Here is a 15882-nt window from a genome sequence, read left to right as displayed (position 1 = left end):
GCCCAATATGATTTTAGAGATTATTGCTTTAGCTTTTTCACCGGGATTGTTGCCTGCTCCTGCTCGTTATTTGTACCATATTTTCTAATTTATTTTTTATGCTTTTTTATAGTTTTTTTTAATCAAATCATATCATTTAATAAAGGGTGAAGGCACAGCTTTACGCTGTTGTGCCATTTGAAGCAGAATTTGTTAGATTCATTAAATTATGAGAAGTTTTATCACGAACATTTCGAAAACATATGTAAGTGCCAGGTTTAAAAATCCCGTAATAGCGTAGAATGCAATAAAACGGTTTGATATTGTGTACGGAGTGTAAAAGAATTAATAAACTATTTTTTGCAATGCAATTATACTTCCTCAGTTCATCTATTCGAAATATATAATTGCTGGAATAAAAAAGTACCTTGCTGAATTTTTGTTTGTTTACATTTTGCTCGGATTCGGTTTGACACATGCTACACATACACATGCATGTTTTCGAAATGTTCGTGATAAAACTTCTCATAATTTAATGAATCTAACAAATTCTGCTTCAAATGGCACAACAGCGTAAAGCTGTGCCTTCACCCTTTATTAAATGATATGATTTGATTAAAAAAAACTATAAAAAAGCATAAAAAATAAATTAGAAAATATGGTACAAATAACGAGCAGGAGCAGGCAACAATCCCGGTGAAAAAGCTAAAGCAATAATCTCTAAAATCATATTGGGCAACAGGATTTTCATGTTGAGGCAAATGAAATACTTGACAGGAAACGAAATACATGTTCTGGCCGGCGAACTATGCCTTTCAGATGTTATATTGACCTGATAAACCCTGTAAAATAAATCAATTTATATAATTTTGCAAAATTACTCAAAGAAAAGGCAAGGCCTTATGAAATTTTCATATTTTTGAATTTTTTTTTTATTTTTTCATAATTTTTTATTCTTTTCTTCATTTAAAGCACTATATGAGTGAAAAGAAACTTATTTCAATAGCAAATTTTCGCAATTTTTTATATGAAGTTTCGCAAAAAAAATCTGAATCGCGTTCGCAAACGCGACAATTTCTAAGCGTTTAGTGACAGGGTTACCCACAATCTTACTACTTTCAGTGGGTCATATTGCGAAGTGAAAGCGTAGCACAACATATTGCTATTTGCGTTACGAAACAAAACAATGAATGTAAAACCATCGTAAAGCTCACGTTTTCTCCGGCTCATTCGGGAATTTTCCAGATTTGGCTATTGATTTATGGTCCGCACGTTGAAGCACATTTTTTTTTGCATATCCGTTTCAGTGGGACAAACCGGTACCGGAAAGTCGAAATAGAAATGATTTGTTATTAATTCCGAGAGGGAGAGAAGGAGAGAAGGTTATCCCATTCAGGTATCCTTTGTTTACATTTTCCAAACGAAGGTTAGATTTTTCTCAACGCAACGGAAATAATGCCACAAACGCAACGGAAGGTTCCAACATAAAAATGGTTTAAATCTTACCTTTACTTTGATGTTGCACTGTCGTCTTACCATGACACATGCAAACATCCATGTGTTTGTTGAACAATGTTTAAAGGAAATGTGTGTTCCTTCGCATCCCATTTCTTTCCCGTGTCGTCCTAGTCAATGCACAACAAAAAAAACCATAAAAGCATAGCAAGACAGTGTGAATGTACGGTGAACATTCTTTGTGTCCGGAATTATCCTGTCTGTTCCCATATGTGTAGTCAAAAGAAGGTGCTTCTGGAGGAGTTTTTCTTTACAAGAAGAAGCAGAATGGGAACATATTTTAATTTTAATTCTACGTGCGAGCATTACACAACCTGCGTAACGGGATGCTATCTAAGAGATGGTTTGCTAATATTCACCATTACTTGTTTTTACATCCCCCCATAACACCATAACGCAACACCACAGGGTGCACAGAAACTTGCTCTACCGTACAACCCGCAGCAAAAGCTCACGGTGAAGCAGATACTATCCAACTTCACGCTGATGGACTCGAACAAATCGCCAAAGGAAATCTTTTCCGCCGACATCCAGAAGGATCTGCTGCTGCTGGAGGAACAGGAGGGCTCGGTAAACTTTAAGTTCGGCGTAGTGTACATGAAGGCAGGCCAAAAGTTAGACGATGAAATGTTGAGCAATGGTAAGTTGGGGGCTTTTTTTAATTCTAGCTCTACTATCTTCCATCTCGTTGAACTTCTCAGTAAAGCAACGGTGAAAAATCCCGGCTCTGTTCTTTCTTTCCGTTTGCGTGTCACAGAATCCGGAAGTCCGGAGTTTGACGATTTTCTTACACTGTTGGGTGAAAAAATTCGGTTAAAGGACTGGGAACGGTACCGTGGTGGGCTCGATGTGAAAGGTACGTATAACGATGTGTCACCACGGTCAATAAATGCAACTCCCGAAAGGAAAATAACAGTTACCTTGCGAAGTACGGTTGTAATTCCTCCGGCGTATTCCTTTGCGACAGCTTATCTACACCATTTGCGTTTGCTTGCAGGTGACATGACGGGAAAGTACTCCATCTACACGCTCTACGAGGGACACGAGATAATGTTCCACGTATCGACGCTGCTACCATTTAGCCGAGATAATCGACAGCAGGTGAGACGGTGTGCGTGCGTTAATTTATGCGCTAATTTGCTGTTGCCCCAATATGCCGGCTGCCTAAGGTCAACCATGATACGACCATGTCCGTGTCGCTGTTAATATTTATGCAGTGAATCGATACGGAGAACACCGAAGCTTGTACGAGCTGGCGGCTATTTGAGAACTGTTTATCGAAGTTACTTTTGTTTTGATTGGAAGGAAAGTGCTTCCTACGGACAGCATGTTGTTAAAACATGTTTCCGAAGCTCATTACATTGTAATTTTGTCATGCAGATTGTGTGGTTTTTACGCGTTGATGGTGGCTCCTGGAAGTATGCAATCACTAGGACAAAATTCCCTTATTATGTGTAATGATTGTATTTAATGGTGATTTTTTATCAGACAACCGGATAGCATGTTTCCTTCACATGAGTTTTAATTATATAGCAGAAAGGCTTTTTGTTTTACTTCGATTAAATATTAATCAGATTAATCTCTTCCATACACACCGACAACGACAATTTCATTTATGCTTTTTTTCTCTCTCTCTCTCTCCCTCTTCTGAACGTTCCCATTTGCTTGCCATTACGCAACACACACGTGGTGATTACTGGCGCATCCGGCAGGTTGAACGGAAACGGCACATCGGTAACGATATCGTCAACATCATTTTCATCGACGAAGCGTCCTCTGGCGAAGAGACGGAGTTCATACCGAACAACGTAAAGAGTCAATTTACGCGTAAGTACAACCTATGGCTTGCGTTGCGTTTGCTTTGATGCGGCAAAGGTAGCCACCACACGTTGCGTGGCATTGAAATTAAATTTTGCTTTAGCTTACTTAAGACGCCACCCGTTTTGTAGTTACCTTTTTGTATGCTTAACCAAATCTGTTATTTGTTAAGGGATCAAAAGGGGGAATCCTATCGTTATTTGAAAATGTATTAACTTTATTTGTCAAAGTGATTTTCTAAATGATAAAATTGAAAGAAAATAGCTTAAGTTAACATATATGCCTTTATACTGTTTCTTAGTAATAGCATACATTTAGGCGCATTTTGTTTCATTCGACGTTTTTCTTCGAAGAATACAAAAGCTTTTCTTTTCATATACAATTCATTTTCGTCGACCACGCATTTTACGCATAAATTGGAACCAATTCAAATTCATTCCACTTTCAATGAATCACATCAATCCGCAGCACACGTGTCGGTTAGCTCATAAATCATGTCCCGTCGTATCCCGTCATGTCATGCTAACCTTGTGCGTTTTATCTCTTCGTATTTCCTCCCCTAACAATTTGCAGATGTGTTTGCCGTCGTGACCAAGCGTGGTACGCGCTACCGGTTAGCGGTCTATTGCGATGAAACGGTACCACCCTTTGGCCCTACGCTGCCCAATCCGCCCGAGTTTGAGGTAAGTTAAGATAGAGCGCACCATACCTATTTGGACGCGATACCATTTTTATGATCATCAACGTGACCTCGTTTTTGGTAATTAAATACTGTACAACACAGTTGCCCTTAAAGCTGTTGTACAGTATACAAAAAATAAAATCAAGTGGAACGGTTAATAGTTTTTTGTTCTTGTTATTAGTAAAAGTCCTATCCATAAAACTCTCTGTAGGTAAAAATGTAACACTTTGTAGTGCGGAAGGTGCGTCACTAAATCTCCACTCAACACCATCACCACCATCGCGAATTTGCAAATTTCATGCTCGTTAATTGACCAGTTTGTAGTTTTCTTTTTGCTTATACTACCATTTTCAAACTGTCCTCTCAATAATTACAAAGGTGTTAGCGTGTGTATACGCGTCTGTCTCGTAAATAGACTTAAACAGCACATTCATAAACAACGTCACTGGGGAGTATACTACGCATCACGTGACTAGTAAATCGTTACGTTCCTGAGAAATGTTCGAACGTAGCACCAACGCCTTTCACCGAATTTAATGGCGTAGGCAGGACAGGAAACATAAAATAAACCGCAACAAATTGACAGACACCTACAGTATGCGAAGGTTTTTGCCCACTGGGTAAGGGGTAGGTATGCCCAAACCTCCCGACAATCCGTCTGTGAAGTCAACCAAGCCGACGGATGGACGGAGACCTGGATGGATTATTATGGATTATTGTCGTTTTAGCGGACGAGCTTCGTTATGAAGCTTGGCAAAGGACGTCGAAAGATGAACAATAAAAAAAAAATGAAACAGGTCAAACGCCGACGCAACAAAACGATAATGGGAACCTTTCCGCGAGCGATCCGACTTTTGCTATCCTTCTCGACTGCCCCGGCCTGGAGGATGGAGAGCTTGGGGAGTCGGTTGTGAGTGTAAATGGATATGAAATGCTCACCGGAAGGAACGAAACGGCAAATGAAAAATAGCGTACCGAAACTCGAATCCTCGATGGACCCAAACAAACCATAATACCGTCGAGGGTTTCAGGATTTCTAGCGTTGCCGAAGCTACAAGTATTTTTTTTTCGAGGGAAAATTAAGGGTGGTTTTTGACATGCAAATATGATTTTATGGATAAGCTTTAGCTGAGAAAAAAATAACATTTTTTTTTAGAAACGAACGAAACGAACTACACAATCTTTCGTCGGACCATATTTGGTAGTGTGTATAACAGTTGTATAACAGTTTGTTCTTAAACTATCGAAAAACAAAGGTACATTTAACTGTATACTGTGAATACGAAACTTTCTCCAGCATAAAGCTATTAAAATGACGAAATGGTCCCTGCTTGACCATTTGGAAAGATGATAGGCACTAGAAATAAATAAAATAATAAGGAAATAAAAACACAAAACCAACACAACTTCATACCATTCGCTAGACCAACGTTTTTCTTCCCCTTATCCGTTTGCTCTCTTGCTTATCCGTTTCCATCATCGTAAACCCGACCGGGACGGTAATGTCCAATTTCATTGACCGTCAAAACATGGCCACCATGGTACTACGGCACAACCAGGATCCGGCCGTCTTCCGGGACTTTCTGCTGGTGAAGCTGATCAACGGCGAGAAGGCCACCTTTCAAACGCCGACCTTTGCAAGGAAGCGTGAACGGACGCTGGAAATGTTGATAAAGGATCTGTACGAAGAGTATGTGCACGACAATAAAATGGTAAGTATGGTAGGTGCTGTGATGTTTTCTCATGTCCGACACGGTGAAATGCCCTGCCATAGGTTCCTTTGCCGGTCGGTTAAATGGCTTGAAGAAAAGAAAACATACGTCCATGTCCGGTGAATATATCATTGGGCTCGTATGCATTGTTTATTTTTCAAATGCCATCCTCGGTAGGATGGGCTTTAACATTTACATTGTCCAGCAGAAGATTCGAGCTTTCCAAATGTGTAAGATCTTTGTTTTCCCAACTGCCAAAGGGCAGTTATTCTGCAAGTCTGACAGGACCACTGTTTGCTGTGCAAACAAACGAGGCAATTAATCCTTTTCTGTTGCTCAATTAAGATCTCAGTCTCTATTAAGATGCCATGTTTGGAAAAGCTCAAAGTGTTGAAAAGCTTTGTACCGTGTCAACTGTTGCTAACATGTGCTGTTGTTCTTTTGATCGCTTCCAGAATATGCTTAATAGACGAGCATTTTCCGAAGTTCTTTACGATGCACCTCGCACCTCGAAGCTAAAGGAAGACGCCCGCCAGGTGGAGTTTGTACGTATCGGTCAAGCACTCAAGCTGGAAGCCATCGTGCGGGGTGATGCTCCGACCAGTATCGCATCGGCCGGTACAGTCTTCAAGCGTCCACCCTGGGAACCGCACTGTTTCTATCCAACGTTCCAACCACGGAACGACCTGGTCGGGGATAGCTGGGGCCAGGATCAACTATTTCTCGCCTCAGACGAAGGTACATATCTCATCAAGGAGGACCAAACGCATCGGGTCGTATTCGACAAGACGCTCTGCGTGAAGCAACTGAACGTGGTGGAAGATCATGGCATTATGCTCGTACGCGGTGGATCTGCACTCCAGAAAGATGGCCACCGGATACATGTGTTTCGGTTGAACGAGTTTTCGGACGATCGATTGGTGCAGCGATCGCGCATAGACGTGAAGGAGCGGAGGATCGAGAAAACGCGCGGTTGCCATCTGTACGCGATATCACGTGCGGGTGAGGCACATCTGCGAATGGCTGTAGCCGTTGGACGAAAGCTATTGATCTACCAGTGGAAACACACGGCAGCCTGGACGTCCTGGTGTCCGAACAGTGACAATGATACGGTGGAAGGGTTTCTGTTTCTGAAGGAGATTCATCTGCACGATTCACCGACGATCATGACGATTTTGGAGGGATCCTGTCCTAATGCGGGTCTGCTTATATGTGTCGGTTATCGCCATCACTTTGAGATAGTGTCCGAGCTGACGGGGCATGCGACGAAGCTGCACGAAACGGATACTTTGAAGCGTACCCAAACACATCTTGTGGCCGCACTTGATCTTTACGACGGTCAAGACACTGAGCTGCTGCTGTGTTACAATCGTGAGTTCTGCCGTTACCGTTTCTTGCTTGTTTTGGGGTTTACATTTGGTCATTTCTCTTTTTTTAGATACCTGTCACTTCCAGAAGCTTTCGGAGGAATGTAACAACAGTACCGAGTTTGACTTCCAATTTAATACGCCACCATCTTCGGTTGTTTGTGCGTTTCCGTACATAATTGCGTTTACACCGGATACGATGGAGATCCGGCTGCTGGTTAATGGCAATCTGGTGCACACGGTTACGATGGCCGAGTTGCAGCTGGTTACTTCCAAGAAGGATATCTTCTTCGTGACGACCGCTCCCGAGTTCATTCCCAAAGGTGCCAAACTGCGTGGTCTCGATGCGGAAGATCACGAGCAGATGAACAAACCCAGGATCGAGGAGAGTCGGGTCGTGCCTGAGGATGATTCATCTACGAGCCCGGGACGCAGTAGACTGAGTTCGGATGAGGAGAATTCTTCAGGTGCTCCCGCACCGACCCAAGAGTCGGAACAGTCCGAACCCAGCAAGGAAACGAGTGGTGGTGGACTAACCACACCTCAGATTCAGCGCGCAAAATCATTACAAAACCCCAAACCTGAGTCGGAAGTCAGCAAGCCTAAGGAGGTCACGCTCTCGGTGGACGATCTGAAGCGACCTATATCCAAGAGCAACTCGTACGGTGAAGCCGGTTCGTCTTTTTCCATACCGACGACAACCTGTAGCAAAGATTTGGCGAAACATTTCGGTGCTCAACCGCTACCAAACACTAAGGACCTTTGTCGACACTTTGGGGAGGCGTCCGTGCCGCCGAACTCGCCACGTAATAGCACGATCGTGAAGGGTACATCGCCCAGTTCGCCGACGCGTAAATCCTTCATCCGGCAGCCCACGCTGAACCTGGGCAAATCGCAAACGAACGAAGGCGAAACGTCACCGTCGAACGGATCCTCCAACAGCAAACCGTTGCGCATCTACCGTATACCGCTGACGAACCTGACCGGTACCCACGTCCAGTCGCATCATTATCACTATCCAAGCAATGATCCTGCCAAAAAGCCGACAGCCATCGCTACCAAGATGCATCCGAGTGCGGCCATTGCGGCTGCGGTCGTAACTCGACCGAGTGAAAGTGCTCAGGAGCGTGTCCGTCAGCTGCAGTCCTCCAACGAGGAGGACGAGGATGGTATGTCACCGTCGGATGAATCGCACGGTGAGCTTGCGGAGGCTACCGAGGTGAGCGTTCCACCAACGCTAAGCATCTTCGATCAGATCCAGCAGGATCTGCAGGAGCTTAGCATGAAGGATAAGCACGAGCAGGATGAGCTGTGCAGTTCGGTCCTAACGCCACTGTAAACGGGGAGCATCGATCCATTCGACCAGATATACACGCATCTCTTGCTGCCACTGACTGTTTTAGGAAGGTGTAAATCGGGAAGCTACTACACTTCACAAGACGATCTTCAGTACACAAAGACACACACACACACATATACATATATACTAAGGCTACAACACTAAGCAAATGGTTTCATCATTAAGCGCGCATGCGTTTTGTTGATGTTAGGTGTTCGTTACTAAGACGTTATAACGAAGATTTTGAACTGACTCAGACGTCACGCGGACGTCTGACGTTAGAAACGCTGAAACGTCAAAACAAAAAAAAAGTCAAACTAAGGTTAGAGTGAAAAAGGAAGCTTCCGGTGAACCTGGCGGAAGAAACACGCGCTTGTGAACTAAAAAACGTGAATAAAACAACTGAGCTAATCATTGGTCCTTCGAACCGGATTGTTCATACGGCAGTTCAAGTTTCTTAAGTACAATGGCCGAAGCACGTCGGATTAAAGGTTTTAAACAAACCCTAAAAACGCACGGCGCATCGCTTAACGCACTTGCCACGTTCAGCATCGATTACAACCGCGATACTCAAAGTGGTGAAGTGGAAGTGCGCTTTAAACACCTAGAAGCGTTGTGGTCAAAGGTGGAAGCCATCCAAGAACAACTCGATGCAAGCGATGAGGAAGGATACAACGAAAACCTCACCGTATATGCAGAGATGGAGCAGCTGTACTACCAAGCATACAGTTTCCTCTCGTCAGAGGTCAAACAACAGGTTAAGCAGCTTCCGGTAACTTCATCTTCCACACCTGCGGTTCCACAGATGCGCCTTCCGAAATTATCACTCCCTGTGTTCGACGGCAAATACGAAAACTGGCTGAACTTTCATGACTCGTTCATGTCAATGGTTCATAACGCGCCAGGGCTGTCAAACATCCAGAGATTTCATTATCTTCGCGTGTCACTAACCAACACGGCCTTACAACTTGTTCAAGGCATAAGCATCAGCGAGGAAAACTACTCCATCGCATGGGAGCTGCTGCTGAAGCATTACAATGATCCTAACAGACTAAAGGCCAAACATGTCGAGCAACTTTTCGAATACACGGCACTGAAGCGAGAGTCGGCTGCAGAACTTCGTACGTTGGTGGAGAAATTTGGAATCAACGTAAAGGTATTGAAACAGCTTGGTGAACCAACGGAGCATTGGGACACTTTGCTTGTCTTTATGCTGAGCCGCAGTCTCGATCCCAAGACTCGCAGAGATTGGGAAGAACACATTTCTTCGGATGTCAAGATAAGCTTTGCAGAATTAACAAATTTCATCCTACGACGGGCCTTAGTGCTAGACAAGATACCAGCAAAAGCAGAGATTCCAACTCCCAAGAAAGGCATCCAACGTCCACTAGCCAGCAACACCGTTACCAAGTCGTACCGTAAATGTGCATCTTGTGAAGGAGATCATCTCATCTACTCTTGCGTGCAGTTCAGCCAACTACCCTTAGCAGACAAGGAAACCATAGTTCGAAACGGTCAACTATGTCGGAACTGTTTGCGACCCGGGCATGTCTCCAACAACTGCAAATCATCAAGCAATTGCCGTAAGTGTGGTAGTCGTCATCACACTCAATTATGTCATTCTTCTACAGGTTCTGCTGGTGGTAACAACCAACATCGTCCTACTTTCGCGAACCGTAACACGAATCCTCCACCCTCATCATCGAATGCACCGGGTGTCGAGTCGATTAGCTGTACGTCATCAAGTCAATCACACAAGCCAGTGCTGCTTGCTACTGCAGTCGTCATTCTTGTTGACGAAATCGGACGTGAACACATCGGGCGTGCGCTTTTAGATTCCGGAAGCGAGTGCTGTTTTATAACCGAAAGTTTTGCGCAACGCATGAACGTTCGTCGTGAAAGAACATATCTTCCCATATCCGGAATTGGCCACGCATTAACGCAAGCAAAACAAAAATTCACCGCAACATTACGATCGCGCGTAGGTCAATACTCTATTGACACCGAATTTCTTATCCTACCAAAGGTCACTATCGACCTCCCTACCGCTCGCATTGATTGTTCATCATGGAACATACCTCCTAACCTTCATCTAGCAGATCCAGCTTTCTTCACATCAAGTCAAATTGATATACTAATAGGTGCAGGAGTATTTTTCGATTTGTTCAAGCTGCCGGGCAGAATAGCACTCGGGCCCAATCTTCCAACGCTTATCAACTCAGAGCTCGGTTGGGTTGTTTCAGGGTCATCTTCTAAATCTGCAGCTGCACAGAACCACACCATCACCGTGAATTTCGCAACGACCAGCATCGTGCAGATTGAAAACATGATTGAAAGATTCTGGTCAATCGAAGAAGACACTCCAAACTCGTCACTTTCAGCTGAAGAAAGAAACTGCGAAGAACACTTTCTACGAAATGTTCAACGTTCTCCAGAGGGACGTTACATCGTACGATTGCCTGTCAAGGAGAAGGTTCTAGACAAGCTAACTGATAATCGTCAGACAGCTATTCGGCGTTTTTATTCCTTACAAGGTCGTCTTAACCAACATCCGGAACAAAAAACCCAATATAAACAATTCATCGACGAATATTCCACTCTTGAGCACATGCAGCGAGTAGACAACATTGAACAGTTTGGAAGAAAGCGATATTATCTTCCTCATCACGCCGTATTACGCGAAGATTCTACTACGACCAAACTGCGTGTAGTGTTTGATGCTTCCTGCGCGACACCAGGTGGGCCGTCATTAAACGACGCATTGATGGTTGGTCCCACCATCCAGGAAGATATACGTTCCATCATATTACGTGCTAGAAAACATCAGGTAATGATCGTAGCGGACATTAAAATGATGTATCACCAGATATTGGTAGATTCCAGAGACTCATCGCTTCAAATGATAATCTGGAAGCCCGCTCCTGATCAGCCGTTGGAAACACATGAGCTACGTACCGTGACATACGGTACTGCGTGCGCGCCATTTCTAGCTACAAGAACGCTGCTTCAACTAGCAGTCGATGAGGGATCAGCCTTTCCTGAAGCAGCGTCAGTCCTTCAAAAGGACTTTTACGTCGACGATCTGTTCTCCGGTGGTTCCTCAGTAGCCGAAGTTATTCAGCTCATCGAACAGCTTACCACGCTTCTACATAAAGGAGGTTTCGAGCTTCGGAAATGGGCTTCGAATAAGATAACTGCTCTTCATCACATTTCACCTGAAAATCAAGCAATCGATACGTCGGTAGATCTTCATCGAGATCAAGTAATAAAAACATTAGGACTCCACTGGGAACCGAATTCGGATACATTACGCTACAAGATCGAGATACCTTCACCGCTCCAGCCAGCTGTGATTACAAGAAGATCTGTACTATCATCAATAGCACGGTTATTTGACCCTCTCGGATTGGTCGGTCCAGTTATCACTATCGCGAAGATATTTCTGCAACGTCTGTGGACACTCAAATCTGATTCCGGTGCCGTCCTGAATTGGGATAACGAACTGCCTGAAGATCAACGGATGCAATGGATTTGTTTCCAATCCAAGCTGCCTGTCTTAAATCAGCTACGCATCAGTCGCTGCATTTTGCTGCCTGAACCCGTTTCTATTCAACTCCACATATTTGCAGACGCGTCCCAGGTGGCGTACGGATCGTGTGCATATCTGCGGTCAACGGATAAAGACGGTTCAATTCAGGTATCATTAATTACCGCTAAGTCACGAGTAGCTCCGCTCAAGGTGCAAAGCATTCCGCGCTTAGAGCTTTGCGGAGCATTGCTAGCTTCAGAAATGTATTCGAAGATACATACAGCATTGGATATCAAGGCCGATTGTTACTTTTGGCTGGACAGCACAGTCGCTTTGAGCTGGATCAAAGAATCTCCATCCAAGTGGAATACGTTCGTCGGTAATCGTGTTTCCAAAATCCAACAAGCAACGAGTGGATGTCATTGGAATCATATCGCCGGTGTGGAAAATCCTGCTGACTGCATTTCTCGAGGCCTATCAGCAGATGTGCTTATCGATTACGAATTATGGTGGCAGGGTCCATCATGGTTGCAGAAACATTCCGATGACTGGCCAAAACCTGCACCTCTCCCTTCTTCATGTCCCGAAATCATGACAGAAGCAAAATCAACAAAACCAACCGCTGTTGGCATGTCTTCTACTGCAGAGACTTCATTTATAGATGAGATCATCGAACGTCGCTCATCCTACCAGCAGCTACTCCGAGTAGTAGCATATTGTCGTCGTGTGATTGGCTACAGGCACAAACCTTCAACATCCACTGTATCTCAGCTCAGTGTAGATGAGCTTCGAGAAGCTGAACACTACATTGTTCGCACGATTCAGCAGCAATTCTTCAAAAGGGAATGGAATCAACTAAAGGATGGTAGAACTGTGTCATCGAGCTCTCCTCTTAAGTGGTTCAACGTGTTTATATCGTCCAACAACATCATGCGAATCGGTGGTCGCCTTACAAACGCCGCTCTATCGTATGATAGTAAGCACCCGATACTACTTCCCTCATCTCATCGAATTGCTGTGCTGATTATGCGTGAGTATCACCTTAAATATCTCCATGCTGCTCCCCGGTTATTGTTAACGCTTGTACGGCAAAAATACTGGATCATCGGAGCCAGATCTTTGGCTCGTCGCACCGTTCACCAATGCATCATCTGTTGTCGAGCTCGTCCATCCAGAATTCAACAATTCATGGCTGAGCTTCCGTCATCCAGAGTCTCTCCAAGTCGCCCATTTTCAATCGTTGGCGTTGACTATTGGGGTCCGATCACCTTATCTCCACCACATCGACGAGCTGCTCCTGTAAAGGCATTCGTCGCAGTCTTCGTGTGCTTCACTTCAAAGGCCGTACACTTAGAACTGGTTGCCGACCTCAGCACTGCGAAGTTCATTCAGTGTTTTCGCAGATTCGTTTCTCGACGCGGTTTAAGCTCAGACGTATATAGCGACAACGGGAGAAATTTCGTCGGGGCTGCCAACGAAATCAAGGCCCTTCTGTCTAGTAACAGCTTTCGCGAACGAATCATTCAAGAATGCAACTCTCAAGGTATTCGTTGGCACTTTAACCCACCACGTGCTTCTCATTTCGGTGTGTTGTGGGAGGCTGCAATCAACTCTGCACAGAAACATTTCATCCGAGTTTTAGGAAAAACTACTCTATCGTACGACAACATGCATACGTTGCTGTGCCAGATTGAATGCTGCCTCAACTCTCGACCAATAGTGCCACTTACTGACGATTCTTCCGACTACGAAGTACTGACTCCAGGTCATTTTCTAACGGGCAAGGCTTTAACGGCCTTACCAGATGCTGACTACCAAAACATCCCGATGAATCGACTGAGACAATGGCAGTTGGTCCAGCAACTCCATCAACATATGTGGAAACGATGGTCTAACGAATATCTCACTACCCTCCAATCCCGAACAAAGTGGTTGAAGCCTGCTGTAAAACTGAAGGAAGGCCAGCTAGTAATTCTTTAAGAAGACAACACTAAACCAATGCACTGGCCAATTGCTCGAATCGTTCAACTACATCCAGGCTCCGACGGGATCACTCGCGTAGTGACAGTTCAAACACCTACCGGACGCTACAAGCGGCCTGTCACTAAGGTCTGTTTACTACCTGTTACGGACGAGAAGGAAATAGTTCAGAGCTAGTCTGAAGGGGCCAGTATGTTCGTTACTAAGACGTTATAACGAAGATTTTGAACTGACTCAGACGTCACGCGGACGTCTGACGTTAGAAACGCTGAAACGTCAAAACAAAAAAAAAGTCAAACTAAGGTTAGAGTGAAAAAGGAAGCTTCCGGTGAACCTGGCGGAAGAAACACGCGCTTGTGAACTAAAAAACGTGAATAAAACAACTGAGCTAATCATTAGGTAAGCAAAATTGCGCAAAAAGGCGGTGATCGTGATCACGTTATACTGTACTGAGATGTAGTAGCAGGAAGGTCTAAAATCTAAGCGCAAACCATTATCCTTAAAGCAGGGCATACATGGAACTGATTTATCGTGTCATGTTTGGGGGAGGACAACACTTGCTGCAGCGTTGTTCGTGTTCATCGCATTCACCACATTTGGGAATGGTGGACGGTCGTTTATCCCGTCCGCCGTTAGAGTTTTTGAAATGGTTCATGGTTCCGATGTTCGGTTTCGATGCTGGCACCTTTTTTCCTTAGGTCGGGAAGGATCAATTCAACTGAGCCCCTTGAATTGGTCACGTTCACCAGCGAGCGTTGGAACATCCGAACCAAAACAATTTCTTGTGTTGAGTATTTTTAGCTGCGAAGTATGGTTGACGGCTGGGACGTGGGAACACACTAATATCGACCGGCGATTGTGAGAACGTGTTGTTCGATTATCGATAATTACTAACTGAATTACTGTAGCACTAAATAACCGAGTTACACACTACATACTAGCAGGATAACTAATACTATAAAAAACACGGTATCGCAAATGAAAGGACAGTAAAAAATGGCAGACTGTTGATTAGGAAATTGACGTGGCCGAAGCTCACGGAGGCGTGGTTGAGGAAGCGTGAAGAAAAGTGTTTTATGTACAAGCAGATAAGCAGTGTAGCTGCCGCCATATTTGAACTAGTGCTCATCACAAATATTAAGTAGGATACATATATAAAGAGAAATCATGATATACACATGTCTATGACAGGATCAACCACAGAAAGAACTGTCCTTCACACCCAAAGAAACAATAAACCAAAAACAAAAATACATTGGTTTGATCCTGTCGGATGTTTCAGCTCCACACAAAGACACCTGGAAGAGAAGAGCAACGCCGGCGTTATCTATTTATCTTCTCTGGTGAAGCCCCTCCAAAATAATATTACAAACTCACACACACACACTCCCACACACAGGCGGCATGTTGTTTCCCTGTTTTCTTGCGCTGTGAAATTTAAAAGAAAAACACATAAACCAGATTAATGTTAGTAAACGATATACAAAGCAAAACAAAACTAAAACATGTTGAGTAGGGAGAGTTGTTCTATCTAGAAGTTGTGTCCTCTACCACATTGGAATCTATCACGTCCGATCCGTCGAATGATGCTGGAAGTGTTGTATACATAAAACAAAATGGATAGTAATGGAAAACAATACAGACAAAAGTACACGAAACTTGATAAAACTAGACAACACACAAACAAAGCTATATCGTTACATCGTTGAAATGATGCAAACCAAAGAGAGAAACAAACGCACATATTACCGAAACCGTATTTACTTGCTAGAACTATTACTATGCTACTTATTTACAATTCACTATAGCGCCTACATCCGTTGGCCCACAACTGGGATGCGAAAGGGAAGGTCACAGTTTTATTGGTGTCGGTGATGAGTGTGTCCACTCAAGCGAACCACAGACAAAGCAAATAAAGGGTTTTAGTTTAGTTGAGCGACTTACGGTTGGCATTTGGTGTT

General features: G+C 44.0%; 2 protein-coding genes across 8 annotated transcripts in view; both read left to right on the top strand.

Moving 5' to 3' along the window:
• LOC125762044 (GTPase-activating Rap/Ran-GAP domain-like protein 3) overlaps positions 1–15864 on the top strand; it is a 97388-nt gene extending 81524 nt beyond the window's left edge. For all 7 annotated transcript variants that reach the window (XM_049423761.1, XM_049423760.1, XM_049423758.1 and 4 more), the window contains 9 exons: positions 1903–2134; positions 2252–2350; positions 2492–2595; positions 3207–3321; positions 3886–3995; positions 5554–5706; positions 6162–7077; positions 7145–8623; positions 14321–15864. In XM_049423761.1, coding sequence (XP_049279718.1) covers positions 1903–2134; positions 2252–2350; positions 2492–2595; positions 3207–3321; positions 3886–3995; positions 5554–5706; positions 6162–7077; positions 7145–8412 — 2997 coding nt within the window. In that variant the 3' untranslated portion in view covers positions 8413–8623; positions 14321–15864. The remainder of the gene's footprint in view (positions 1–1902; positions 2135–2251; positions 2351–2491; positions 2596–3206; positions 3322–3885; positions 3996–5553; positions 5707–6161; positions 7078–7144; positions 8624–14320) is intronic.
• Positions 8879–10470, top strand: LOC125765746 (uncharacterized). Its single transcript, XM_049431183.1, has 3 exons — positions 8879–9995; positions 10044–10145; positions 10439–10470. Exons 1-3 carry the CDS (start codon positions 8879–8881, stop codon positions 10468–10470), a joined length of 1251 nt encoding a protein of 416 aa, XP_049287140.1.
• Positions 15865–15882: the final 18 nt, after the last annotated feature.

Source organism: Anopheles funestus, chromosome 2RL (assembly GCF_943734845.2).
Source record: "Anopheles funestus chromosome 2RL, idAnoFuneDA-416_04, whole genome shotgun sequence".
NCBI classification, from domain to species: domain Eukaryota; kingdom Metazoa; phylum Arthropoda; class Insecta; order Diptera; family Culicidae; genus Anopheles; species Anopheles funestus.
Note: the sequence above shows the minus strand (reverse complement) of the source record. Positions and strands in the feature narration are given on the sequence as shown.

What these genes read in the sequence shown, in the direction of transcription:
- LOC125765746 (XM_049431183.1), top strand. Translation starts at nt 8,879, where the DNA reads ATGGCCGAAGCACGTCGGATTAAAGGTTTTAAACAAACCCTAAAAACG. An exon ending in CAAATCATCAAGCAATTGCC is followed by an intron (nt 9,996 to 10,043) that starts GTAAGTGTGGTA and finishes ATTCTTCTACAG; the next exon opens with GTTCTGCTGGTGGTAACAAC. An exon ending in GGGTGTCGAGTCGATTAGCT is followed by an intron (nt 10,146 to 10,438) that starts GTACGTCATCAA and finishes ATCCTACCAAAG; the next exon opens with GTCACTATCGACCTCCCTAC.